General features: G+C 36.9%; 2 protein-coding genes and 1 long non-coding RNA gene across 3 annotated transcripts; 1 reads left to right on the top strand and 2 right to left on the bottom strand.

Moving 5' to 3' along the window:
* Nucleotides 1-120: 120 nt before the first annotated feature.
* LOC132914175 (tachykinins) lies at nucleotides 121-20,926 on the bottom strand. The gene is made up of 7 exons (XM_060973044.1): nucleotides 20,747-20,926; nucleotides 2,804-2,996; nucleotides 2,399-2,587; nucleotides 1,742-1,993; nucleotides 1,382-1,601; nucleotides 1,089-1,308; nucleotides 121-1,010 (listed from the first exon to the last, which is right to left on the bottom strand). The coding sequence occupies exons 2-6, from the start codon at nucleotides 2,993-2,995 to the stop codon at nucleotides 1,145-1,147; spliced, it is 1,017 nt and encodes a 338-aa protein (XP_060829027.1). The 5' UTR covers nucleotide 2,996; nucleotides 20,747-20,926; the 3' UTR covers nucleotides 121-1,010; nucleotides 1,089-1,144.
* A 38-nt stretch (nucleotides 20,927-20,964) lies between these two features.
* Nucleotides 20,965-24,653, bottom strand: LOC132914192 (uncharacterized). The gene is made up of 3 exons (XR_009659523.1): nucleotides 24,342-24,653; nucleotides 24,043-24,144; nucleotides 20,965-21,198 (listed from the first exon to the last, which is right to left on the bottom strand). It is a non-coding gene; the product is annotated as an uncharacterized LOC132914192 (long non-coding RNA).
* Nucleotides 24,654-24,954: 301 nt separating this feature from the next.
* Nucleotides 24,955-26,291, top strand: LOC132914177 (tetratricopeptide repeat protein 1). The gene is made up of 4 exons (XM_060973046.1): nucleotides 24,955-25,383; nucleotides 25,475-25,651; nucleotides 25,743-25,925; nucleotides 25,995-26,291. Exons 1-4 carry the CDS (start codon nucleotides 25,084-25,086, stop codon nucleotides 26,172-26,174), a joined length of 840 nt encoding a protein of 279 aa, XP_060829029.1. The 5' UTR covers nucleotides 24,955-25,083; the 3' UTR covers nucleotides 26,175-26,291.
* The last annotated feature ends 362 nt before the right edge of the window (nucleotides 26,292-26,653 follow it).

Genomic DNA, 26,653 nt, shown 5'->3' with positions numbered 1-26,653 from the left:
TTCCTTCTGTGAAATAATAAATAACATATGTATATATAGGTATATTATTTTCATCGTTCTTCCAGTAATTGATGTAGCAACTATTATATTGCGTAGTTGAAATTAAACAAGCAAATCAAATAACTTATATAGATATTTATTCTCTTTTCTAAATTGCCATTTGAAGATTTGTTTCACACTTACAAATTACAACATAGATAGGTCTTTATCATTGGGTATAATACTAAACGATTACGTATTCTAAAAATTATTTGCAAACAAGCTGTGTTTAACAAATATCGTTCATGTGACAAAACATGAAAGGAGGTGAGGTATCGATAGTATAAAAATATTGTGTTGTATAGTCATAACAATCACATTGTATTCCAAGAAAGGAATGAACTTAAAATATATTTAACTTTATTCGGTGATTAAAGTGTAAAATATCTGTATACATATATATCGATGATTTCTTTTTCCAAGAAAAATAGAATCTTCTATCTACTTCTATATTATCTGTGTCCGTTTGAAGTTATTCCTAAGTCGACATAACAGTCTCGAGAATGACGTGGAGAATGTAAAAGATAAATTATCTTTTTGTATCAAAATTAAAAGGGTAACGGTAAGAGTAAATTAGCAACCAAAGAGAGAGAGAGAGAGAGAGAGAGAGAGATAGAGTGACGTCTTTTAAGCCCTTTTCAAAATATAAGAAGTAGGAACGCGCTCTGTAATACGCTCGAGGTTCACGTATATATGTACATTGACGGTGTACGGATATGTCATTGAAACTAAAATCTTGAGGGGAGAAGACAACGTATTCTTTCACAATGTACGCATGGAATGCAATAACAATAACGAGGATAGTCTGCTGATAAAAGTACCGCGTTGTCTTCTCCTATCCTTAGGTATACCTATCAAGCGGTACAATCTAATACACGTTAAAAAAAAAAAAACTAGCATTACACAGTGATTATTGTAGTTGTGTTGCCACTGTTGCCATCAACAAAACCAGTGATATTACTGCTAATTACCTGAAACAAGAAACATCGATAAAAAGTAAAACTTTATTCGCAATATTACCTACAATTATAATAAGTTCGTCAAGTTACCTAATAACATTCACGAATCATTCATACTCCTTTCGATGTTTCTTTACTGAAATACATTAATAGACAGATTGCAAAGACGACGCTTTTTTGCCTCTCACCCCTACGAATTTTCCTCGGAATTCCCATCGTGGATTCTTCTTTCCTCTGACTCCAAGATATCTGAAGGGTGATCGCTTTTCAATTTCGTACACAGCGAGATTGTTTGCCCGGTTGCTTAAGCCTGTTTGAAGTACCACAATTCGTATTTTATTTGATCGTAATCTTTTTCAACGTTATATAATTTATATAAATACCTTGATAACCGATCGTCGTTTGCGTAGGGCTCGAATTAGATTCGTAAATCTCCCCAACGTTCCTTTTACCTCTCATTCCATGAAAACCCATGCGAGCTCTTTTAAACGAATCCCTACCGCTTTTTATATCTTGAAAATCCGCAGCCCTTTTCTCGTAATCTGACGGATTCATCGAATAATCTAAATAATCGTCGAGCGTATCCTTCCTATGTTGCAGCCCCTGCAAAGTTTCCCTATATCTTTTAACATTTGCACTATTTAATACGAATACATAATGTGCACAGTGCTCATATACAGCGCAATTTCTTTCGTTTATATCGCGCACAAGGCATTGGGAAATATTTTACATACATTACTAACCTCAAACCCCATAACGTCTTGTTTATCAAGATCTTGCCATGGGTCAAGAATTAATTTTTTGCCTCTCATCCCGTGGAATCCCATTGGAGCTCTCTTCTCCCACAAGAATTCACCTTCCTTATCGAAAATATTTGGATATCCTTCCATCGACAATATTCTCTTTCCATAATCTTCTGGATAATCGATCACGTACATATCCTTGCTTCTTGGATCTTGGAATCTCGTGGTAGTCTTTTCAATTTCATCTAAGATCTGCGCGTATAGGAAACGTATATAGGTATCGTCATAATATTCGGACAAGGAAACAAAGATCATTCTTATTCTTTTATTTCTTTGAACGCTTTCATTTCTTTCGCAGTAGCGAAAGTACCGAAGTAGCAGTACCGAAGTAGCTATGCAACGTATGCAATGGTGGCGTAAATTTTTAAGTTTCATTGTTGTAAATTCTATCGTTTTCCGAGAGCGTAATTTAAAGAGCGCATTGAATTTGTTTCTTTTCCATTTGTTAAGTACTATTGAAAGAAGTTACAGGCGTAAAAAGGGAAAAAGAACGAAGGATAAATAAGTCGATGGAAACGAGTAAAAAGTAATATTTCTTTTCCTCGCGTCATATTTTTCAAATGATCTTCGAAAATTCTAGGTTCACTGTTTGCCTACCTCATCGAGAGATTTCTTGCCTCTCATTCCCTGAAATCCCATCGGTGCACGTTTGTAATATTCGTCATCTAACGAAGCTTTCTTGCCTCTCATGCCTTGAAAACCCATTGGCGCACGCTTATTAGTCTCCTCGGGAAAAAGTTGATTTTCAACGTCAGCGATTATCGGGTTTCTCTTTCCACGCATTCCCTGTACACACGCAACCACGTATTATGCACAATGTCAATAAATTCCTGAAACACGTGCACGCTAAACGAATAGGTAATTGCTGCAAGTATATAAGATTTCTATCGAGTGGTAAAATAATAATAATAATAATTCTCGGAGGAATAACGATAATGCAAAAAGAATAATATAATATTATACAAATAACAACCATTTCATAAATAATTTTAGATGCTTTACCTGGAAGCCCATGATCGCACGTTTCAAAATTCCAAAGTCCTCCGGATCCAAAGAGTCAAAATTCTTTTTCCCACGCATTCCTTGAAATCCCATAACGGCACGTTTGTCAGAGAAAACATTTTCCGACATAGACTCTTCGGCGATCGCGAATGTGGCGGATACCATTAACAAAAACGTCGAAGGGATGATCATTCTGTAAAGAATTAGATCATCGTTATTAATCCGTTACTCCGAGTTCTCTGTTTTATGTTATAAGTTACGTATACTTTTAATTCGATTTTTTCTCATCAAAGTATGGGATATATTCTCGGCAAGGCACTTTTATTGTTCGTTGTCCTGGCTCGTATACCAGGATATTTCTTCCACGAGGCTGTGGTTTAATTAATGGAATTTTACTCAGTTTATCTTATCGTATGGCATACACATTCCCATAGACACATATATGGACAATACATGAAAAAAACTGAGATTCTTAATTCGTAAATGAAGCCCACGACAAATGCACGGAGAATAGTCAGTTATTTGATTGACAACGTCATCGGTAGTTGGGTAGACCCGCCTATGTCTACGTGTCAAGAATGAAATGATATTTTGCGGCAATTCAGATCGACAGACAGCTGTTCGTCTATTCTACATATTTTAAAATTCGTACGAATCCGCTCATGCTGACTCTTATCGTTGTCAACTGCGGTATCGACGTAAAGTAATTTACAGGACGCTGCGTTTGAATTTCAAATATCGTCGCTTCTTTCATCAAAAGTGCGTCGTGTACTTTTTATTGTCTATTACCTTGATTGTGACTTAGTAAACGGGTGTTTTATGAATACTAAATGAGAAATAAAGCAACGCAATTCCTTTCTTGCCGTAACTTCTACGCGCATTATTGCTTGGCACCTCGCTTCTCTTGTATATTTTAAAAACCATAGATATACGTTTGCCTATTTAAAATACCTTTTTCAATTTTTCAGAACGAGGGAGAGAGAGTATCGAAACGAAATAAGAATAGTTTCTAAAAAGTTGGTACGAGGTAGAAGAATATAAGAAGAGTAGTAAAAGAGTAATTTTTGATGAAAAACCTGAGGATCTTTGTAGGTAACTTAACACTTTAATTTGTTATTTAGTACTAAGGTACTTTGCTGAGTTGCGTTGCTTTATAAGCTGCCACAGTTTTATACCAATTTGAAAAACTTACCATTCGCGATGAACGGAAAGAATGGTACTGGAGAGACTAAACCGAAACAGAATCGGCGCCAGAGCTGCCGGTCGATCGTGCGTATGCCGTTGAACGGTAAAGTGTTAATAACACTAACGATCGAATACAAGAGGCCATTCGTTAATCAGGACATCGGCATATGTGGAACAATTCTATTCGACGTTTCTCTCGCAACACTTTTCGATTTTCTACATTTATAGTTTGTTACGACCGTTCGCGGAGAGACGCGGTCTTGAGGGAACGCGTCAGCGAGAGGCGTAAATTCTCGCTACGATTCAGCAAATCGACGCCGCGAAATGGTCGCTCCCCGTGTTTCGATTAGGATAACCGGGGTGGTTCAATGAATGCAATTCTATTCTACAATAGTAGAATATATATATATATATATATTTATATCAGATTATCACTTACAACTTGTACATAAAGTATTGGTTCTAATCGTATCGGAAGTTACGGATAGAATGTTCGAGCGAGACCTTGTAAAATACGACTGAATTGTATGCGATCGTTTTTGCCTGCGACTGATTTATTTGACTGTTCGAATGTGACTGATGAGTTTGACTGTTCGAATGCGATTTATTAGTTAGAATGCTTGATGGAGAAAAGACTGTCTTGGACCGATTCTTTTGTCTTTCGGGGAGACAACCCCCACCACCCTAGGATCACGCCACCGCACGGGCCAGTGAACACGTAGGCCGATTTCTTCGTAAAATTGAACAGATCTCAATCGAAGTCTCTGGAACTCGCGGCCAGACGGCAACCATACGCTCGTCGATACATTGTATTAATATACAACGCCAGCGGACCGCTGGCGACGGTTAGAAACACGACATTGAAGGCGCGCCGCGACAATGTACGGACTTCTGGTTGCCAGCCTGCCCGCGGTATGTGATCCGGTGGAGGAGAGTGTTACTTGACGTAACATACAGTGCTGGACAAAAGTATTGGCACAGCATGATTGTTATGATAGAAATGCTTATAACTACTAAACAAATTGATTTAAACAAAAAACTTTTTGACGTATTTATTTATTATCTATTCTAGTTTATTACATAACAAGAGCAACAATATAAATAAAATAATACGCAAAATAATAACAAAAATATATTTTTTGAACATTTTATGGGTGGACAAAAGTATTGGCACAGTAGAATATTTACGCTTATAACTAATTACATAATAAACTTCTAATATTTTGTTGGCAGTCCTTTTCTTTTAAGGACTTCCTTTAATCTTCTGGGCATCGAGTGGACTAATTTTTTAGTGAATTCAGGTACAATATTGCTCCATTCCTGCAGAAGAACTTTCTTCAGTTCAGACTTGCTTGTGATATTATGTTTCCTAATTCTTTTTTCCAATTCGTTCCACACGTGCTCAATGGGATTCATATCGGGACTTTGAGGTGGTGTGTTTAATGTGTGGGCAGTATTATATATTATCCACTGACGAACAATATACGCCATATGTTTAGGATCTCGATCCTGCTGAAAATAGAAATCCCTGGGGAGGTTTAATTTTTGAGTACTTTTCAAAAGATTTTGCTTGAGTATATTTAAATATACATATTTATCCATTATCTCATCAATGAATATAAGTTCTCCTACACCCGATGATGCCATACATCCCCACACCATTAAACCACCACCCCCATGTTTCATGGTGGCTTGCAGATTCAGTTCGTCCATCTCTGTGTTGGGTTTTCGCCATACTAATATTCTGCCGTCAGATTTAAAAATATTAAACTTACTTTCATCTGAAAACATGATCTTTTCCCAAAAATCAGTATCTTTCGTAACAAACTCTTTCGCGAATTCCACTCTTTTCTTTTGGTTTATTTTACTGATGTAGGGCTTTCTTCGTGCTGCACGGGCAGAATAACCGGCATCCTTCAATACCCTACGTACAGTTTTGGTACTTACTTCTTTTTCACACTCAGCTTTTAACATCGAAGCAATTTCAGTCGAATTAGTTTTTGGATCCTTCTTTACAATATTTACGATTTTCCTTTTTTCTCGAATTGTTACCTTAGAAGGGCGACCACTCCTAATTTGATTCTCTAGATTTTCTTCACTTTTAAAGCGTTTTATGACTGAACGCACAGTAAAACGACTTCTGTTTATGATTTGTGCAATTTCGTTGTAAGATTTATTCATCTTATATAAATTTAATATTATTTTTCTTTCTTCAATTGTGGTTTCTTTCGTTTTTCTAGACATTATTACTCTTTCTTGGTTTTTTGTTGTTTAATAACTGAAGTCTCCAGTTTCACTGATCGAGTGTTATAATTAAGAAGATTAAAGGAAGTCCTTAAAAGAAAAGGACTGCCAACAAAATATTAGAAGTTTATTATGTAATTAGTTATAAGCGTAAATATTCTACTGTGCCAATACTTTTGTCCACCCATAAAATGTTCAAAAAATATATTTTTGTTATTATTTTGCGTATTATTTTATTTATATTGTTGCTCTTGTTATGTAATAAACTAGGATAGATAATAAATAAATACGTCAAAAAGTTTTTTGTTTAAATCAATTTGTTTAATAGTTATAAGCATTTGTATCATAACAATCTTGCTGTGCCAATACTTTTGTCCAGCACTGTAGTTTCTCGATGGCCGGAAAAGTTACGAACTCGATAAATGGCCAAATAATCGCAATGTACGCTAACGAGCGTATCGTCGTCTTTCGCCGATTAGTAGTGAACAGTGGGACCACGGATATCGCTTTGTAAGTTTCAACGATGCGGTAAACAGGTATCGGAACGTATAGCTTGATTAAAACGCCTCTCGACATCGCATCTAGTAGTAGCACCTCCTTGCCCTCGTGGTTTCTCTCATCATCGTCCGTTCGTATTTGAAATTTATGGTTTCGTTTCGTTTAACTTTGCGAAGCCGCAACAGCTTTCGTTCGATTCTTTGCGTTTAAATGGGGTAATCTCACGCGAACGAAAAGTTTCAGGGGAGAATTTTTTTTAAACAAAAGTTTGTTTCCGATCTCTTAAAATTGTGATGAATTACCAACTCCGCTGTTTTGATTACCTTTACAAGAATGGTAAGTTAGATTCTTACACTTTGAATATTATGCCCACTACTTTGCTTCGAATGTTTCATATAATTCTGCATATTACATACGTCTTTTGTATTTTTGCGCACACAAATCTTTCATAAATGCGTGAACGTTCGTTGTCTAGCGAATAAGTAAACAGATGGAGCGAAGATTTTTAAGCTTCTAAGTAAAGCTAAGCTACCGTAAGTACAGTTTACCATTTAGTCGCGATAAATCTATAAATTTGAACGCGTTTAAAACTTTCTTTTGGACGGAGCAGAATTAAATTGTCGAAGAATTTGAAACCGATCGGCAAATGATCCGCGTTAACGAATAGAACCGTGGGTGACCGTCGAGGTCAGCTCGTTGGTTGACGTAGAGTAAACGGAGCGATGATTTCCCGACTCGATAAAGAGACCGATAGAAAGGGAGAGGAAGGATAGATTAGCGGGTATTCGGGGAAGACAAGGGAGTAGCATCGTTGCTTCAGGCGATGTCGTATAGATTCTACGCTAAGCCCCGGCTCTTCTTCACGGGTCGGTCACTCGTGTAATCGTTGGAAACAAGCCGTCTTTGTATTCCATATTTTCTCTCAAAATCAATGATCCGCGATCAACAAACTTTTATTTGAGACACAATCCGATATTCGATGAAATCATTTTCTTAGGAGCGAGAGTACGAGCAACTATTGCATACTAATTTGTACATTCGTTCAAAATTCTTTCATCCACAGCATTGCACTCTGAAGCAATTTCGATTATTTTATTCTGCACTTGGTATAAATTTTTTTAGGTTCGTACGCAGAGAAAAGTTAAAAGAGACGATGCTTAATTACAAAAACGATTCTAAGTTCGAAAGACGAAAAAAAAAGAAAAGGAGAAGATCCCAAATGAAGCGTCGTGGCTGCGTTTAAGTTCAAGTATGATACGTTATTTCGACTGAGTAGCTAGATACGGGGATGATTTTTTTTCAACGAAGGTGAAATAAAAATAGCTACGTTCACTGTACGGTAAGTAACGTTGCAATCTACAGCTGCGCAGTGAAGTTGAATGGGGACGGAACACGATCGGATGAGATCGAGAGGTAGGCGTATGTAAGTACGTGTATCTGCGTGCACGCGTGCATCCGTGTATGTGCACAAAGGATTAAAAAAAAAAAGTAGGAAAAAGGATTGGGGAAAGATAGAAAAACACGTGGAAACCAATACGAAACGGATTCGAATCATTGGTCTTTTGTTCCGTGGTAATCAATCTTTGCGTTAGGTTCTTCACGGTACCATTGTCGCAACGTCACGAGAGAGCCAAGAATGACCTTTACATTTACTCTTGTCTTTACCTTTGCCTTTACCTTCGCTCATACTTCTATCTTCACCCTAACCAATAGTTTACCCTTAAGCTTAACTTTAACGTTACGCGGTTTCCTCTGACCAACATGAGAGACAAATATACGGACGTTATTTACTTCTCAACATACAGTGGCCCATGAAAGTGTTCGAACGCTTATAGAAACCCTTGTATCAAATCCCTGATTTCATCTGATTTGAAAATAGCTGCATACGCAGCGGAGATCCGCACGTGTTTTTCCTAACGTTATCGCAATCCGTACTGCACATACCGTAACGATTGTATTAATAATTTGCTTCAATGAAAACCTACTAATTGGACATCGGAAGTAAAAAAAAGAGATATTAATTTCCAATGACCTTTCCAAGTATCGACGAACAGATTCCTACGAAACGAGTTGGTTATTAGACAGAATCGTTAGTTCCTTCGCTTTATTCCGAATTACATGAAATTAAAAAACATAAATGATACAAATAAAATTATCTTCATCGCCATCCCCTTATAACCTGATTTCGAAAAAAAAAGAAAAAATCTGCCAATGCATAATAAGCATCCGCATATTTCGTAAAGGATCGCGTTGCGTTTCGAGGTAATTTGTTCAGCTTGTGCTTCGATTATTTGCATCGAGAACAGAGTTGTTCGAGTCGAACGAACGTTCTAAAGGTTTCGCGTTAAAACTGAGCTGTTTGCTAGAGAAACAGCACCGATCACGATAAATAAAGGGGAGAAAAACCCTCTTCCCTTCCGTGGACCAAGTATCGGAGAGAAACTGGAAAAAGGAAAAACAGTTGTCATTGTAGCAGGAAAGAAATTATGAATGATTACCAGGGAAAGGTCGTGGTTGAGAAATCACCCGGAGATAAAATTGTGCACGTGTCGTAATATGGTTTTATAGGTCTGGTACTTGCAATTCATTTACGTAGACACGTATTGTTGGATCCAGTAAAAGAGACCGCAAATTGTAAGCATCGTTGCTATTTCGATGGAACGTGTTTCGACGAATCTTTGAAAATCTTCTTTGAAGTCGCTGATTCTTTCAATAGCGTAGTCGATGAAGTGATTTCTCGAACGAATATCTGGCATGTTTCATCGTAAATTCTACGATGATCTTCTTTTATCTGTCAGATTTCACGTTTTCGCTGTATTATTTATTACGTATTTATATGCCTGATCGGGAAATTTCTATCTTTTCCTCATCGCTGAACGATGAAACGTATGCTCAACTCATTGTTAATTCTTTGGAATCCAGTTAATTCTTTTAACCTAAAAGGCCACAATCTTAACGATTGTCGACGAAACGAAGTTTAACTAAATTCGCGAATGTCTCCATACGATTTACAATCGATTTACATATCAACATCGTGTTACATATAACCTAGTAGCCGTTTATTTAAATTTAGGACAACAATCGGCGAATAAAATTTAATTAATTTCTGTATCACAAACGTATAAATTAAATTACTTTCGTTGAAAAGTTCGATCGGGCAGTTGTTCGCAAATGCCTTGAATATTCTTCGTTATTAAATCAAACCATTACGGTCACGTGTACGCGTGCTACCGTTTCAACGATCGCGAATAATTAAAGAGATTTGTTCGTAATGCAAATGAAAAATTACAAAGGCTCATTATGCGCAAGCGGCAAAAAGATCGCAAAAAATGGTTTATTAAAATATTTACGGAGCTCGATAGATCTCTACGAGAGATCGATGGCAGAAGCGTTAACACGGTTGGGATATGGTGCGTAAGATGGAAAAAAAATTGCATAAAGTCCTCGTCGGATCGTCTGACTTACGAAGAGGAAAATATAGTAAAGGATGGAATAAATGTAAGTTCTGTGAAAAAAGTTTTACAGGGATTTTCATTTCTTTTTTCTTTTCTTTTTTTTGTGGAGAACGCAGACCTTTGTTCGTCGACAAAGAAGATTTTTCTCGTTTCGTAGTTGTGATTTTGTTCAAAGGTCAATACAACTACTTGTATGAAAAACGTACGTGAAAGAACCAACTTATGTCAAAAAACTCGCTATTGGGTCTTTCTATTTGCAATTTCAATGATCGTGGGCGTTATTGGGACATTTTTACCAACGTACGACCATTAATCGGAAAATTATCAAGTTTAAGAACGAAAGCTAGCAAGGGTAGAAATTACATTCGTGCGGTTAATCGACGAAAAGTGGAAAAGCTTGTTCGATAAATACCCTCTGCGATCTGTTTATTACTTTCGCATCGAACTGTCCGCTTTCTCATCTATTTCTGATAAAAGACGGTTCAAACAATCTGAAGATATTTCGGTGCGTTTTTATCGAAGAAATTATTTAAAGGTTTGAGGGAAGAGAAAGGGCGTCGATTATTAAAAGGAAGAAGGATTAGGAAGGAACGACTTGAGAAAGAAACATCGACTTAATATAGCTGTAACCCCGGCCTTAGTCGCGCGTAGCAATGTTCCAAATGTAAATAACATCGATCGCCGTGATATAAATATTTATAATAAATCGTATTGTTTTCTCAGGAGAATAAAATTGGTTGTCCTCGGAGAAAGCACAAAGCTAGAGAGTTGAAAAGATTCTTGGCTCGAAAGAGGTTCGAGGAAGTTAACGAAGGAAAAGATAAACATTTTGTAAGTTGCGAAAACAATGCGCAAATGCGTTGCGATCGGACAACACCGGCGGAAAAGCAGAAGAAAAAGAAAAAGGAATATAGAGGAGGAGCAAAAGGAAAAAGAAGAGGTACCATGCAAACAGATAAACACTCGACGAGGTAGAAAATTGTTCGACCGCTTTTGCGAAGGCGGAGTAGAAAAAGGACGAGCGATGCAAGTAATATATACATAGGTCTGAGTATTGGTTTTGTTCGGAAAACGTCGATACCTTTGGTTGTTTCGAGCATCGTTCAAGGCATATCCAATGGTCGCGTAAAACAAGCAAGGACGATCTTGATTTAGAGAAGAATAGTCGCGCTGCGAGCGAAACGTTTCCAACTCTTCAACAACGCCGTTTCCCAGCCAACGCTAGAAACGAGACGAAGAACTATACATGGTCGGTGTAAGGAATCGAGGATTCACAAAGAATTTGAAATTTAGCAGAACATTGTGAGTTCTCAAAGAGCAGTGGAATCTAAGAAAAGAATATTTAGTATTATGAAAACAATGTCTTCTTCTACTTCTTTTTTTATAAATGGATAGATAGAAGATATTCGGGTATAAAACGATAGCGAACAGGGCTAGGAGATAGCGTTGATGATAGGCAACTGAATGATAACGAAGGGCTGTCTACCGAAGAATTATCGTAAAATAATCGATACGAAGCTCGAAAATAAGATTGCTACGATTTTCGGTGAAAACGATTTGTAGCGTTGCAGCGAGATATTTTTCGAAGCAAGATTCATCGAAACTTTTATTATCGGGACGTTTCTTAGTTGTCAAATTGGTTCGCGATTCCGCGGCCAGCGATACTTTTCAACTACCTATACATATTGTATATAAGATTGTATGCCTCGCAACCTGTTGCTGTCCGAGGTTGAACACAGTCGAATTCCATCGATTCTGCTTACATCGACGAAAGCTCTTTCAGAGGAAAATCGTCTTCGAAAGAAAGTGCGGAAAAAACATGGATGTATCTGAGAGGAAAAGATGGCTGTAATAAATTGATTTTTGTAGTTCCTGTTCGCCTTTCTCGTATAGGGACTTGAGAAAGTGCGCGTGTTAAATTTCATTACGATGTCAGAAACGTTAGGAAGCTTAACAACCTTTTCCAACAGACGATTGGATAAATATAATCATCCTCGCAACTGCGATCAAGCATGGTACGGTATTTCATGAAATTGTCAGAATGAAGCAGTATAAATGGAAGATGCTGTAAGCGAAAGCAAGTAGCAGGTATAATACAAGATAATATTTCGAGAAAGTTTCTATATAAGTAGAACGGATACAGAAACGCGGAGAGCTCTCTCTCTCTCCCTCTTTGCTCGTTTCCAATCATTTGCGTGGATAGCAAGGAAGCATTGCTTATACTTTGCAACCCATATTTTGCTAACGACGCGACTTCGATCTCATACTGGAGTCGAGAGTTAGAAAACGATGCTGCCGTTACCGCCACCAGCCTGGCAACGTTCCTCCCCACGAAAGTAACGTCTGCCGGAGGAAGTAACCAAGTTAATCGAATAAACGACAAATTGCATGCTAAATTGCGAAGTCGTCGCAACGACTAGCTTCGGTGTTTGTTAAATTATGTTTCTTCTACTGTAAAGTAACCAAGTACTCGATAACTTATTCTCCTTCGAGGCTCGAACGATTACCAGAGTAATTACACGAACGAGCTTTACGATTTGATCTCTTCTCTTCCCTTCGGTTACCTTTCCTTGCCTTTCCCATGTTTCATCGTTTATTTGCCGAGATAACCATTTACTTTAATAGACGAAATATAGTTAAACGAATGTCGAAGCAGAATAAACGGAGAAATAGCGGCGGAAAGATGGATGCGTGAGAATATGGTTCTCCGAACTCAAACGAGAACAGGTGTTTCTTCGATATTCATCGTCGATTAATAAACGTACGAGGCGCCCTTAAGCACGCCACGCGTACGCAATTTAGAACCTTTTAAAGGTAACCGCGAGTAAGCACGAATGCCGCAACTTCACCTAAAAACTTGATCTCGTTTCCGAAGACTCTTAGTTAAATTGTCGATAACTGTCCTGTATAATACCGTTCGACGTTCTTCGATTTCTTGTCAATTATTTTTACGGAAACCTAATTTATACGCGTTTTCATTGATTACTGCCGTCGTTAATTACGTTTCTTGCCTTGGAGAAGAAATTTTCCAACTTTTTCTCAAACGAATTACATTTTGTAATATTATGCGCGTCTCGAGGCCCTTCGACCGCAAACCTTTAATCCCTTTAGTCTAATGAGACAAAGGCGAGTGAAAGTAAGATGAGAGTAAGAAGAGAGAAGACAAGCATTTTTTAAACACGTCCCATAATTAATTCGATTGCATAGAAACAACGATTATCTCTTTCTTCGATCATTTTCATTAATTCTCTTTCCCCTCTGAAGACCTATTCTTCTTTTTCTAAAAAGATTTTGTTTCCAATGAAATTTTGTATCGTAATATTACACGAATGTCGAATTTCTTTAATCGTAAATCTTTCTTTAAACATGTTTTATATTTAGTCAGATAGTATATATTTTATTATTTTAATTTTCTCTTCCGTTCGAAGATTCTCTCTTGTATAAATATTTTAACGTCGATCATCTTTCTTTCTTTCTTTCTTTCCTTAGAGCGATTCTCATTCCGACGAAATTTCAGCACAAATTTTCAATTAACAGACAATTATACAAGAAGAGTGTGAAAAGCATTTGGCCACGTAAACGTGGGAAACGCGATGCGGTGTGTGCATTGTGACGAGACGACGATCGATGAAAGCTGAATATATGAAAGTTTGATATTGCGTGTTTGCTCGCGTCTTGTGTCATAGCAATTTTACAGTTTTGAATCGTCCAATATTTATCCGTTCGGTGAAGCCGCGAGATTATTGCCGCTATTAGAAGCATACACAGGTATACGAACGTATGCGTGTATATCGACTGTACATCGAATGTATATCGACAAGTGCCATGTGATATACGAGCGTCGACAAGCTTCGCTTACCACCGATTCGATTCATTTCTGCCATTGCTGGTAATTACGCGGATATTAATTATTAATCAGAGTAGATTGTCGCGCGTCGTCTTTCGTAACGATTGCACAGCTTACGGTTCTATCTAAAAATAAAAGACACTTCGATTCGACAACAGGACACGCTATATTTTTCATCGACGTACGATTCAAGTTTTCCTGCAGTTTCGCATAATTTCATCGACTTCTCAGAATATCGTGAAACTGACTTAAAGACGGCAGAATCTTCTTCTTGCGCGTTTTATGAAAATACGAAAGCCTAAATACGCTTAGAGATGAGGAGCCATAATCATCAAAAACGCGATCATCGACCAGCGTCATAAATTGGAAAGTAGAGAAAAGCGACGGGGTTCGGAAAATAGTATCTTTGAAATTCGCGTTGGAATTCCCAGTCGCTTATGCTACCTTCTGAACATAAATATTTCCTTGTTTTTCGGAAGTTGAACGTTTACTCGTGTAAGGAAAACGAGGGAACGAGAAGTGGAATTGATCAGCCTGGCATTTGAGAAGCTCGCATATGCATATGTGTATTTTCTTCGTCGAAAAATATCATAGACGATGGAATAGTTGGAGTGTAAAATATCTTCGCTATGTGGCATTCGGATGTCACTATTGTATCGCGTTATCCTACCATACGATACCATAGAACTCTATGATTTCAAAGCGCGATTGTCTATTGCGTTGAAAATTAAACCACTGCTCGTTATCGTCGAGAACGAACCTCACCTCGCATCCTATCACGTTTCAGATAAATTTTGGAAAGACTAGGCAAAAGAAAAGGAACTACTCGGTGCGTGAAATATGCATATCCACTCGTAGATACACCTGTAGATATATCTTTCATAGTGTCACTCGTATTTATGTATACAGACGTACATGCGTATAGTACACAGTAAGAAGCATCGTGCAAGAAGATTCGTACAGGATACTGAAAAATAGAATTTTATCGATGCGTATAATGAAATATTAACGAATTAAAGTGCTCGACGAGATTAGCTTGTCCGCAAAGTGGAACTCTATTTTATTCTGATAGCGGACTAATTTCATTGAGAATAACTGACAAATCTTCGTAACAAAAACGCCTTCGGGCATTGTACTAAAGTTGAGAAACATAAATAAGCTTGTCAGAGTTATCGTCAAATCTCTTTTCCCTTTTGAGGAATAAGTTACTAGGAAATCTTGTGATTTATCGTTATAGCGTGCATCGTAGTTTCGTGCTCGGTCTTACACGTGTTTTCAACGAATCGCCTTTTTACCATCCTATAATTATAATGTTTCTGTCCTTTAAACTTTTGAACGATCAAGAAACCCGACGATTATCGTACATCTGCCTTTGTACTGTTATCACGATGAAGTTTGCCACGGTACAGTTGTGTCTGTCAAAGTGCAAATAAAAAATCGCGACAGGTAAGAGGGGCGATGGATGGTGGTGTTGCAGATTGTCTTATCGATAATCCTCGTTGGCTATGTGACGTGGACGAATGTAAAAGGACACAGGGGAATCAGAATCGGAATACAAATGATATCCGATGTATTTGAGAAGAATAAATTTGCCGGAAGATGTCTAAATCTTTTTCTCTCCTCTTTTTTGCGTATATGTGTACGAATATATATACTCGTCGTATGACATACACATACATATGCGAGACATACACGCACTAAATTGCTGTCATATGCGTGTTTCTATCTTGCAAGTCACTATGAAACATGTGCTGTGTTTCACGATGTTTTAACCGAAAGTTATCAGTCATTCTGCGATAAGATTTTCGTTGACGCGAGTGGGTGCACGTGTTTTGTTTGCCTGCAAAGTAACAGTCACAGGTTAAAAGCCTGAAATCGTATTCGTTCAATTTTAAAAGCGATCTAGAAATCTGTAACCAAAATTTGAAAATCGAAATTTGGATGGTTCCACGATGCGATAATCGCGCTACGGAAATAAATAGGCGACAAGATGAATTTTTTTTCAAGACAAACCATTTACAGTTGGAAACGTTCTGTAGAAATAATAATTCTTTTATTAAAACGTTTCAATCTTAGTAAAGAATTCCAAAGTTAGAAGGTTGTCGGAGCTTTTACGTTTCATTTCGTTCGCACGATCTAACACAATGGTGTGATTGAAAAAGGAATATTTTCAGCTTTCGTTCTAAGCGAGTTAAGTAAACGGAAAAATCAATTTTTTCCGCAAACGTCATAAAGAAACGAGAGGAAAATTTACATACAAGAATAGCGGAAGAATTTGTACGAAGGAATACGTTGCTGGAGAAAATTCTTACAAATTGAAAGAAAAATCTACGCTAAATCGCGTTTCCCTCTACGCTAAACTGCGTCTTCTTTGAATCTTCGCACCCGTAACGACGAACGAGAATAAACGAAGCTAACCGGAACGTTCGCGCGAATCCAACGTTTAGATTTTTCATTTTTTTCAACCTTGTCTGTTTGTTCGGATAATTTGTACTAAAGTTAGACTCAGAACTGTCAGTGATAGTTAATAACGAATAAAAATAAAACTTTGTGTAACGCGTGCTTCGGAGTTCTTTGCGTTTAACCAAATGAAAGGAACGATGAAAGCAACCAGGTCCACGTGGAATACAGTTCGCAAACCGCCCGTATTTTATCTCTACCATATTTTGTCTTTGATGTATACGTTGCACGCGTTCGTAGAAAACATCTGTAGACATATATTTTATAAAATCACAGGTATCGTGTTACACGTTTTTCCGTAAACTTCGTAACTGAAAATATCACCGAATACTATTTTCCGATCTTCGTTTAAGCGATGGTCGATAAGTAGCCAATTACAAGTGGATTAGCGACCGATTAACCCGCAATGGGAAAATGCCACGGTTTAGCCAGACAGTCCGGGTTAAGAGTTTCGAAACTGTACCTAGTTGATCGTCGATTTACGGTGTAAATTACAAACGAGTTTCCAATGGAGTAGGGAACTAGTTTCAAGCACTTGGAAATTTTTCCTCTACTTGTTTCCTCTGCACCTTTCGATGCGATCGCGTTAAATACGAAAGCTTACAGATGGAAAAGTCTTCTTTCTCTGTCTATTTATTTATCTACGATACTTCTGTGAAATTTGTTGTTCTTCCTATGACGCTCGTACTATGTCTTACTATTTGCTTAATGTATTCTGCGAAGTTTATCACAATACACCCTTTGTTACGCCCAAGCGTCCACGTTTTATCACGAATACACAATAATTGGACGATGATTAGAATCGTCTACTCTTTCAATTAAGTTTTACCATTTGCACATGCTTGCCTCTTTTGAAACAAATTTTTAACAATAGACTACCCTATTATTTTCACATAAATATTCACACTTCTGTCATAAATGTTTGTCAATAAATCTAATAAATAAATTCTGTCAATAAACTTAGCTCGCATTGATTCCGTGTAAGAATCCTTTCAAGGTTAATTCTCCCAGGTTCATCATTTATATTCTAAAGGTAATTTAAATGATAATGGTTAGAAAGATATTTACACGACTTTTCAAAGTATCAAGTATGAAGATAGTGGTGAAGTATAAGAATAAAAGGAAGTCGATGACTCGAGGTTTTTATCTTAAGCGAATCAACGACGATGATTTAAACTAGAAGCACGAATTGATAGATTGGCGAGTGATGTGAGCGAATTGTTTTCGTTTAGAAGAGGAAAGCGACAAGTAGTACGAGTCGACGTATGATTAGGCGAACGGAACCATTTGCTTGATTAAAGCACGCGCTTCCAAATACGTTGTTATTTTGTCAGATTGAGTTAATTAAAAGTATAAAATATGAACGATCACAATGGAGTAACGTGTTCTTATCGTTGTAAAAGTCTTGCGACTTTGTAATTATGTACGTCGTTATATTTAGGTGCAATTCGTATCGTGCAAGTTTTAATTAAATCTCCATCCTTAGAAACGCTTCGGATAACTCTGCATATATATCTATATATATAGAGATATGACAAAGAGATCATTTTCGATGGGTTTTCTCTTCTAGATTTACAGTTTTACACTCTATGTAATATTATCGCTGTTTCTCATCTTTCGTCATATTGCTCGCGGGAAAAAAGCGAATGGGCAAAATTTTAATAGGAACGAAAGAATAATGATCGAAGTTTTGAAAGAATTGGCGACAAAATATGCGACCACGTAATTATAATGCGAAACTCGTGTATTAAGCTGTTATATATCGTATATGACATTGATATGCATACGATAATACGCAAATGACGGCGTTAAACACGACGAGTCGAACATTAAACACAACGATACACTCAAGAAGAGGAGAAGAAGCAAATGCATGGATGAAAATTGCGTAAAGAAAGAAAACAGGACTGCGTAAGTAATCGAAAACTTGTAATTCCGTAACTCTTCTTGCTGTGCGAGAACAATTTTATAGGAGAAGAAATCGCGTTTTCTTCATCGAGAACCAAAGAACATTTGAGAAAAGTCTGTTTTATCCGGCAATGATAAGATTCGTTCTTAAGTCACTTTATATCCTTTTCTTATATACGGTACTGAAAGACGAAGTAAAACGAACGACAGATGGAAAGACTGTACAGAGAGAATTGGACCGTGGAACGGCGAAGAGACGAAGCTAATCGCAATCGTGCGTTCTCACGTGCACTTTCTACGAAAAGAGCGGCGGATTATTCGTTTCTCGAAGAAATTGAAAGAACCGCGAAAGAACAGAGCGGTCGATAAGAGAAAAATATGAAATTGTTGAAACGCGGTAAGTAGACGTTGAGAAAAGTAGACCCCTTCGGATTATGCGCATTAATCAGTCAAATGGGTGTATTTACGGAACTCGCGTGTTCTTCGCAATAAAATGTTCTTCCTGATTGCGATGCTAATGATACAAATGTAGATGTCGAGCACCAATACGATGTTGTACGATCGTTATGCTGTTTACGTGGCTTACCACGGAAAATATGTGTCAATACGAAGATTTCATCGAGTCTCCGCAACATCGAATTTAAAGATCCGATTAAACTTTTGCAATTATGTACGATAGTAATGGCGGTAGTTAATTTCGAGCTTACGCGCGCTTTGCGTTGAAATGATCGGTGCGCTTAAGAGGATTGATTAAGTATAAAGAGAACGGTACACTTGAAATTTAAAGTTTTGAATATGGCATAAAGTTTCCATACGAGAAACATTATGCCGAAAAGCAACGAACACGCTCGACCAAAGCTTGTCATTCGGATTCATAAACGAATGGTAAATTTGGTAAAATCCAGAATGATGAGTTTACATTCGAGATATACGTTCGACTGTGCGTCAACGAATAGAGAAATCGAAAGGGAGTTCGAAACAATCGAGCGAATTCTATATTGGCAAATTAAAGCGCGGCTTTATCCACTGTATAGGATGTTCGTGCCAGTTACATTCATAGTTTGTTTTTAGCTTCATTGTAATTAAAGTAACGCGAAAAGTACGAATCGGAACGATGTAGAAACTCGTTAGACGTTCTACCTATTCGATCGAACAAAATCGTTCACAACTTTATCGTTCCGAGAAACGGGTACTTTCAAGAAACTAATTACTTTCTTAGTCATTGCCTCTTCGTTCGATGGTAATACGTTTGTTTAACAATAGCTAGAAAATCGCGGAAAATGCGCTTATAACGTTCGTTGATGCTCGATACTTTCGTCGACTCGGACCAATAATCGTTTCTGTCGTTAACGTTTTATGAAATGAAACTCGAATATTTTTAAATTTACCGTCGAATGCTGTTGGTCGTATTTGTACGTTCTATTTGAAAGCCTGTTGCTTCGGAAAATCGTTCATATATGTATACACGATATAAGTACGTTAAGAGTGCTGACATTTAACACAAATTGAATGCTTCCCACTGCTTTTATTTTTTAGCTATTTTATTGTAAATTTGTTGCTTTAATTACGTTACACGTGTTTTATAACATAAAATATTAATTGAAGCAAAATTTATTGGAATTTTTCAACGGACGTAATACTTATGGCTGTGTATGACCGTACGTTTCTACTTTAACTCCCAGCATTTCTAAACTGCCAACAATATCGTTCTTCTTCTTTCTCTTCCTTCCTCGCTATCCTTTCGCTCTTTATTTCTTGTTTGACGAATATCTGTACGTATACAGTACACAAATATATGTATATTTACACATGCATGAAAACGCGTTTATAAAAGCATCTGCTAACTGGAGAACGAAAGCACATACGTAGCTCGAATAGTTTGCAAACATCGCGACTGTGAGAAACATATTTGGCGACTTAAAAGCGAAGGAGGAGGAAAGCAAACTGACCGAGAAAGAAAATAAGAAATGTAAATATTAACGCCACGTACATCATAGAACGATATTTCAATTTATTATTTCACTGCATTATATTTCGATGTAGTTTTGAATCCTTTATTCGATTAAAAGTTAACGCGTATGCTGTTCCCTGTATTTCATGTATCGCCCGAAGCAGTTTCCAACGCGATGTATTATTTCTGCTTTAAAGTTTACCGAAAACGCGAGGCTGACTTAGCGTGGAATTATTATAGAGACCATATTGATTGTTTAATGATTCGTAAATGATTCGAGAGAACGAGAATAGTAGCGGTATATACGTATCGTGTATATATATGTAGTTATTTCTAATTATAGAAACAAACAAAAAAAATCGACCTGACGACTCGTAAAAAAATTTGATGCGTACCTGTTATCTTCGTGGATGAGCGCAAAGATGTCCTCGTCGTTAGGATAACGATGATTTTCGTTGTCGATTGGCTCGAATTAAAGATTCGTTTACGACTCTCGGAGGAGCAGAGGGTGATTCAAAGTTGAGACCCGATCGACGTGACGGACAACGATGTACTGACGCTCCGCGTGCTTCACCTTTACATAGGCCGGCGTAGTGACGTCACGAATCTGCGGGGACCAATGAGAAAACGAAGCTTGCACCACCATCGGGGATAGAAATCTAACCCCGTACCCCTTTCATCGCAAATATCTCTCGGAGAAACTTGTAGCTATCTCGAATACATAATGTTTGGCTAACCACCGATTTTCACCTTGAATCTTCTCCCTTATCAACGGCAAACATTTCCACTTTTTCTTCTTCCGCTCGCTTTTCTTCTTCCTTCCGCAGCCTCTCGTATATTCACCCATCTACGAACAAAAATATATCAGTTGGCTAGTCTCGCTAACGATAACGAGTAGACAGTGTATATTAATTTTCCATTGCTTCGGTTATTCAGTTCGTTGTAATTTATTATATCAAAGTGCCGTTTCTTTAATTATGTTCGCAAATATATAAATTTGTATAAATTCGCACTTGAATAACGAGGAATATTCTTCTGGTTGGCGATCGCGTATCGGATATCGAGCAACAGAGTTTCGTTACGGCAGTCCGCTCTCTGCACCGCTCTCGTTAACTTCGACGTCAACAATAACTTTTTTCGACGAAGAAACGACGTTTTGCAAGCGTTTCTCTCTATCGTCTTATCTTTCCTAAATTAAAATCCTCGATCTTTATTCCGTGTATTTGTTGGAATAAACGAATAACAAGGAATTATATTCGAATAATTTTGCAACATCGATCGGCAAGCTCGTTCGACGAAATCGTTGATGCTCCAGAAGAACAAGACGCTAACGCATCATTTTACGGCTATTTGCATACGATTAACGTAGCTAATATCAAGTTGTAACAAACGTTTCGAATGTTACAGGTGCGTGGCATAATTTCCTTCGATTCATTTATATTCATGGGAAGGTACAAATTTCAAAATATTCCACCCACGATATGATTAAAACAAGTATTTGTTCTCGAAACAGTTTTCCTTTGGATGAAAAGTGATGTGCCTCTAAACATACGGGTGTCTGTTTTATCTCAATGCGCTGAAATATCTTTTAAGGTAATGGTACTACGAAAAAAATGTTTCATCAAAAATCGCTCGTTACCGAGGCAGACATTGTGCGGTGTAAATATATCTTTTGTAATTCGTACAGTGTGGATGATTTCAAAATCAATTTAATTTTATTGAACGGACCGATACATCTTCTTGCATACCATTCGATGCATTTTGTAACTCTCTGCAGAAACGTATTAAGGTACTTGGGTCGAGGAGTATTTAGTAATTCGAAAGATATTTTAACTCGACTCTTGTAAAACTTATCGCACCAAGACCTTTACGTTTCCCTTACATTCGTACGATAAGTTTTACAATATTTAAAGCTAAAATACCTTTGAAACTGATCATTTCTCGACCGAGAGATCGTAATACTTTATCGTTGGGAATTAAAAAATGCATCGAATGTTGTGTAAGGAAATGCATAGATTCATCTATAAGGAAGAAATTAAATTGCCTTTGACATCCATCCCGACTATAGCAGGTAGAAAAAAGGTATTTGCATCGCATAACGTCTCTCTCTGTATTGAACAACAAATTCTTCGTATCGTCGATTCCTTAAAAGATATTTCAGTGTACCGAAATTGAACAGACACCCTATATAGAAAATATATTTCAAAATCTATGTTATCGAGAAAAGATAATGTTTTCAAGTGAAACGAACAATATGTTCGTTTCGCAGATAGATAGGCGAAAGCGTCCAAGCAGATGCTTTTGTTGTCGATCAAATCACAGAACAGAGATATCGCATTAATACTCTTTAAACGTTTGAAACAGTTTTAATCAATTGCTCTTATCTACCCTATTTCCAAGTAATAATTTGCCTATAAATCGAAACGAAAATTTACATTGTATTATCACATTATATATATATAATATATATATATATATATATACACATATATATTCCACTGATCGTATTTTTAATTCATGTTTGGGCTTTTCTTCGAAATTGGATTTATTGAGCGTAAAATAGAAATCCAGATAGTTTTGCATATTGATTGTATGGAAAGATAATACGTAACGTTACTATTACTACCCACGATGAGTTGATTTCCATCTGTGAACTACAAGAAAATGATAAGGATGAAAATGCGCGTATGTAATTCATTTTATTAACGTTTCTCGTGTATCTTTGAAAAAAAATCGACTAAAAAACGAAGATAAAAAAGTTGTAAAAATTCTGGTAATTTAACGGAGTTGCTTGAAAACGTTTGCTAGTACGGCAGTTTATAAGAAAAGAAAGTGGTATTAGTTACACGGTCGCGCGCCGTTCCATAGTCTAAGGAGAAAAATACACCCTTGTGACCAATGCTCCTGGTTTCATGAATTCTTTCATAGCATAATTTCGACCGTTTCAAATTTTTTATCTGCGCTGTTACGTCGCGTTTTGCTTTGTCGAGAATTTATTCTCTTTTTTTGCATGAAACCTTGCACGAAAGACAATACACATACATAAAAGTTATGCGTGCACAATATCTTTCTAATTAAAGTGCGTGTCGACGAAAAGAAACGCCACGTTCGTTGTACGAAACATTTGCCGTAGCTGAATCAAACAATACGAAGCAATTCTTCGTACGAGATAGCTTTTTACAAACGAGGATACGACCAGTTTATACATTTTAAAACTAAATTAAAAGAAAGCTTCAAAAACACTCTTGAATAAATAGATCGAATTACACGTGTTTACGATTAGATCAAAAACTTGATTTATGAAAGTAACGCTGATCGAGTTGCGCCAGTTTTTAAGTTGGTGACGTTACTTTTTTCAAAAGGATATTTCTATTACCGCATATGCAACGCTGTGACACACGCCAATGATGACCAATCAACGTAAAATTTATACGGACGAAAAGTTGCTCGAGATGACTCTCTGGATGAAGAACATTTCTCTTCTCGTCGAAGAAATTGTGTATTGGCGGATCAACTTTGATGACGAAGAAAAGCCGCAGGCTGCAGTAAGCGAGAATCCTTATTTATCCCGTTTCTACTAGAAACATAGCTTATCACCCAAGATCCTGTTTATTATCGAAACGGAAGTTGAAAGGCTGGTGAAATCGATTTTCATTGAACTATAAACCACTACTGTGTTAACTATACTTACGTATTCGACTTCCGTATTTCCTCGAATTTATCGACGGTGAACTTTAACAGTCGAGTCTTTTTCGCTCAATGTAATGTAATATTCTCCATAATAACAGGTAAGCTATGGAATAAAGAAAATGAAAGACGAGAAGGTGAAGGAGGAGGAAAGTTAAGAATCAAAGTTGAACAGAGATAATGTTCAATGATTTGACCGTAATATTAATAAAATAAAATAATAATATTGTTTGTTAAATTTTTATATCAATGCACCTTTGTATTTGTTTTGCATATAACATACAGAATAAGTAAATGGTTTACTTCCGCTTAACACGAGCTGGTAAGTTTAATCAGGCCAGAGCACGTAGTTATAATATTCGTAGGTTCATTCAGATCATACCTAGTAAGATATAGTTTCTCTTCATTAGTAATTCTATACACGTATAAACAATAATTTATCCTAGTTTGTATAAAACTTATACTAGATCATATTGAAACGTGCTCGAAACGTAAATCGCACTGCTATGAAACGTAATAATTATTGTTCTATGCGAATAACGCCTATTTTGTAACGAAGCACGAGATATTTCGCGATAAACCAATGTATGTAAAATGTATGACGTTTATACAATATACGTACGTAAGTTTTTACCATTAACCTATAAAATTACGAAGTGACAATTATAATATTGATAATTAAAAATACTCTATAGAACAATGTTTAGAGTATTATTACTTACTTAATTAAACTTAAACTTTATTATAGATTTAAGCGATAGCTATGAAGAATAAATGTACGAAATTAATATAATAATGATACTTGCGTATAAATTTTCCGCCATAAACGCTTTTGAAATATTATTTGCGAAGCGCGTCGTGGAATGCACTCTAGCGAGTGACTCGCGAACTACGAAGAAACGTTAGCGCCATCTGCAAACGCGTCGAAGTTGACAATGACAAGTTAAGTCGTCTGCTTGCGATGCTTTAGTTAACCTTTACGATTCCTAGGTGTAAACGTTTAGATTAGGTTTTAAATCATCGCGAGGTAAGAAATAATCACGCGATGGGCGATAAATCGGAAAATTCGAAAACGAACGAACAGATCATAGAGGAACTCACAAAAGATCTAGAAAGTTCTTGTATCAAAGCAAATGATAACCCCGCGTCGGACGACAATATCAAAGATTCGACTGAAAAAAATGGCAATTCCTCGGGCACTTGTTACGAACGCGTGGGAATAATCAATGACAATGCCGACGAATGTGAAACAGGAGCCACAGGCGACACAAATTTCCCGCAAGACTATGTAGACGAAGAATCGTTGAAAGACAGAGAACTTACTCTCTCTGAAGATGAAAAAGAAGTTTGTAGTTGCTTATAAAGTTTATAGCCTTTACAGAATTATAAAAGTAATCATCGTATATTATATCTACCGACGTATGTTTCTTTTTCAGATCCTTAAAGCAGAAGCAGAGAAATGTAAAGATAAAGGAAATGATCTTTTTAAGAGCGAAGAATATCAAGAGGCAATATCTATGTACACGCAAGGATTGCGAACTTGTCCGTTAGCTTATAGCAAAGAGAGATCCATTCTGTATGCTAACAGGGCTGCTGCAAAGTTAATATGTCTGGTAATGATGTTATTTAAAGAATATCGTCGTAAATATTCTAAAGATCCGACGATTCTTTCAATAAAATCTACTTACGACGTTTCTTAAGTAGGATAGAGAATCCGCGATATCCGACTGTACAAAGGCCATAGAATTAAATCCAAATTATGTGAAAGCATACGCTAGAAGAGCCAAACTATACGAAGAAACGGATAAGCTAGACGAGGCTCTGGCAGACTTCAAAAAAATTCTAACGCTTGATTCCGGTCACGTAGAGGCAAATCATGCCACTCGGGTAATCACCAAATTATATCTTCTTTATTTCCATCGTACTTAGGTATTAATGCGTTAAATGTTTTACCAGAGATTACCTCCATTGATCAACGAAAGAAATGAAAAACTGAAAGAGGAAATGCTAGGGAAACTGAAGGATTTGGGAAATATGGTACTAAAACCTTTTGGTCTTTCTACGAATAATTTCGAACTACAAAAGGATCCGAATAGCGGTGGTTATTCCGTCAAGTTCCATCAAAATCCTAGTTAATACATCAACCGCCGCATAAAAATGGATTTTGGAAGCGTGTCACAGAATATTTATACGTACCTTATGTAAATTCTGCTCGGATGCTGTGTGCTTGTTGTAATAAATATATAAACGTTATGATATTTAGAAAGATATATTAAAATATTGAGGATTATATATATAAATAATGTAAAATCGTAAAATCTCGTTGTTCGATTTTATCACGATACGAAGTTAGCTTCTTTCGTTGCCGATCAACGTCTTGATAAGATTCGTGTGAAAACGTACGATGCCTGACCGATTACCGATTACGGCACAAGATTTATTCATTATAAATGGTAAGTATATGTTTGTAAGTTCGTCACGAGGTAAAATAATCATTTGTCAGACGTAATCGTCGGATGTACTCGTCAGATTTTTTCATACACCAATTTTATTTACAGTTGCATGTCGTTTGTTGCATTGTTGATTCAGAGTTTCCTTGGCATCTACTGCAGTTA

The sequence above is a fragment of the Bombus pascuorum genome, chromosome 14 (assembly GCF_905332965.1).
Source record: "Bombus pascuorum chromosome 14, iyBomPasc1.1, whole genome shotgun sequence".
Lineage (NCBI taxonomy): Eukaryota > Metazoa > Arthropoda > Insecta > Hymenoptera > Apidae > Bombus > Bombus pascuorum.
This window is presented reverse-complemented; position numbering and strand designations above follow the sequence as displayed.

Bases quoted from the DNA above. Each gene is read 5' to 3' on its own strand.
- LOC132914177 (XM_060973046.1), top strand. From the start codon at position 25,084: ATGGGCGATAAATCGGAAAATTCGAAAACGAACGAACAGATCATAGAG. The intron at 25,384-25,474 runs GTTTGTAGTTGC...TTTCTTTTTCAG, and splicing joins TCTCTGAAGATGAAAAAGAA to ATCCTTAAAGCAGAAGCAGA. The intron at 25,926-25,994 runs GTAATCACCAAA...ATGTTTTACCAG, and splicing joins AGGCAAATCATGCCACTCGG to AGATTACCTCCATTGATCAA.
- LOC132914175 (XM_060973044.1), bottom strand. From the start codon at position 2,995: ATGATCATCCCTTCGACGTTTTTGTTAATGGTATCCGCCACATTCGCG. The intron at 2,588-2,803 runs GTAAAGCATCTA...GCGTGTGTACAG, and splicing joins GTGCGATCATGGGCTTCCAG to GGAATGCGTGGAAAGAGAAA. The intron at 1,994-2,398 runs GTAGGCAAACAG...CTATACGCGCAG, and splicing joins GCAAGAAATCTCTCGATGAG to ATCTTAGATGAAATTGAAAA.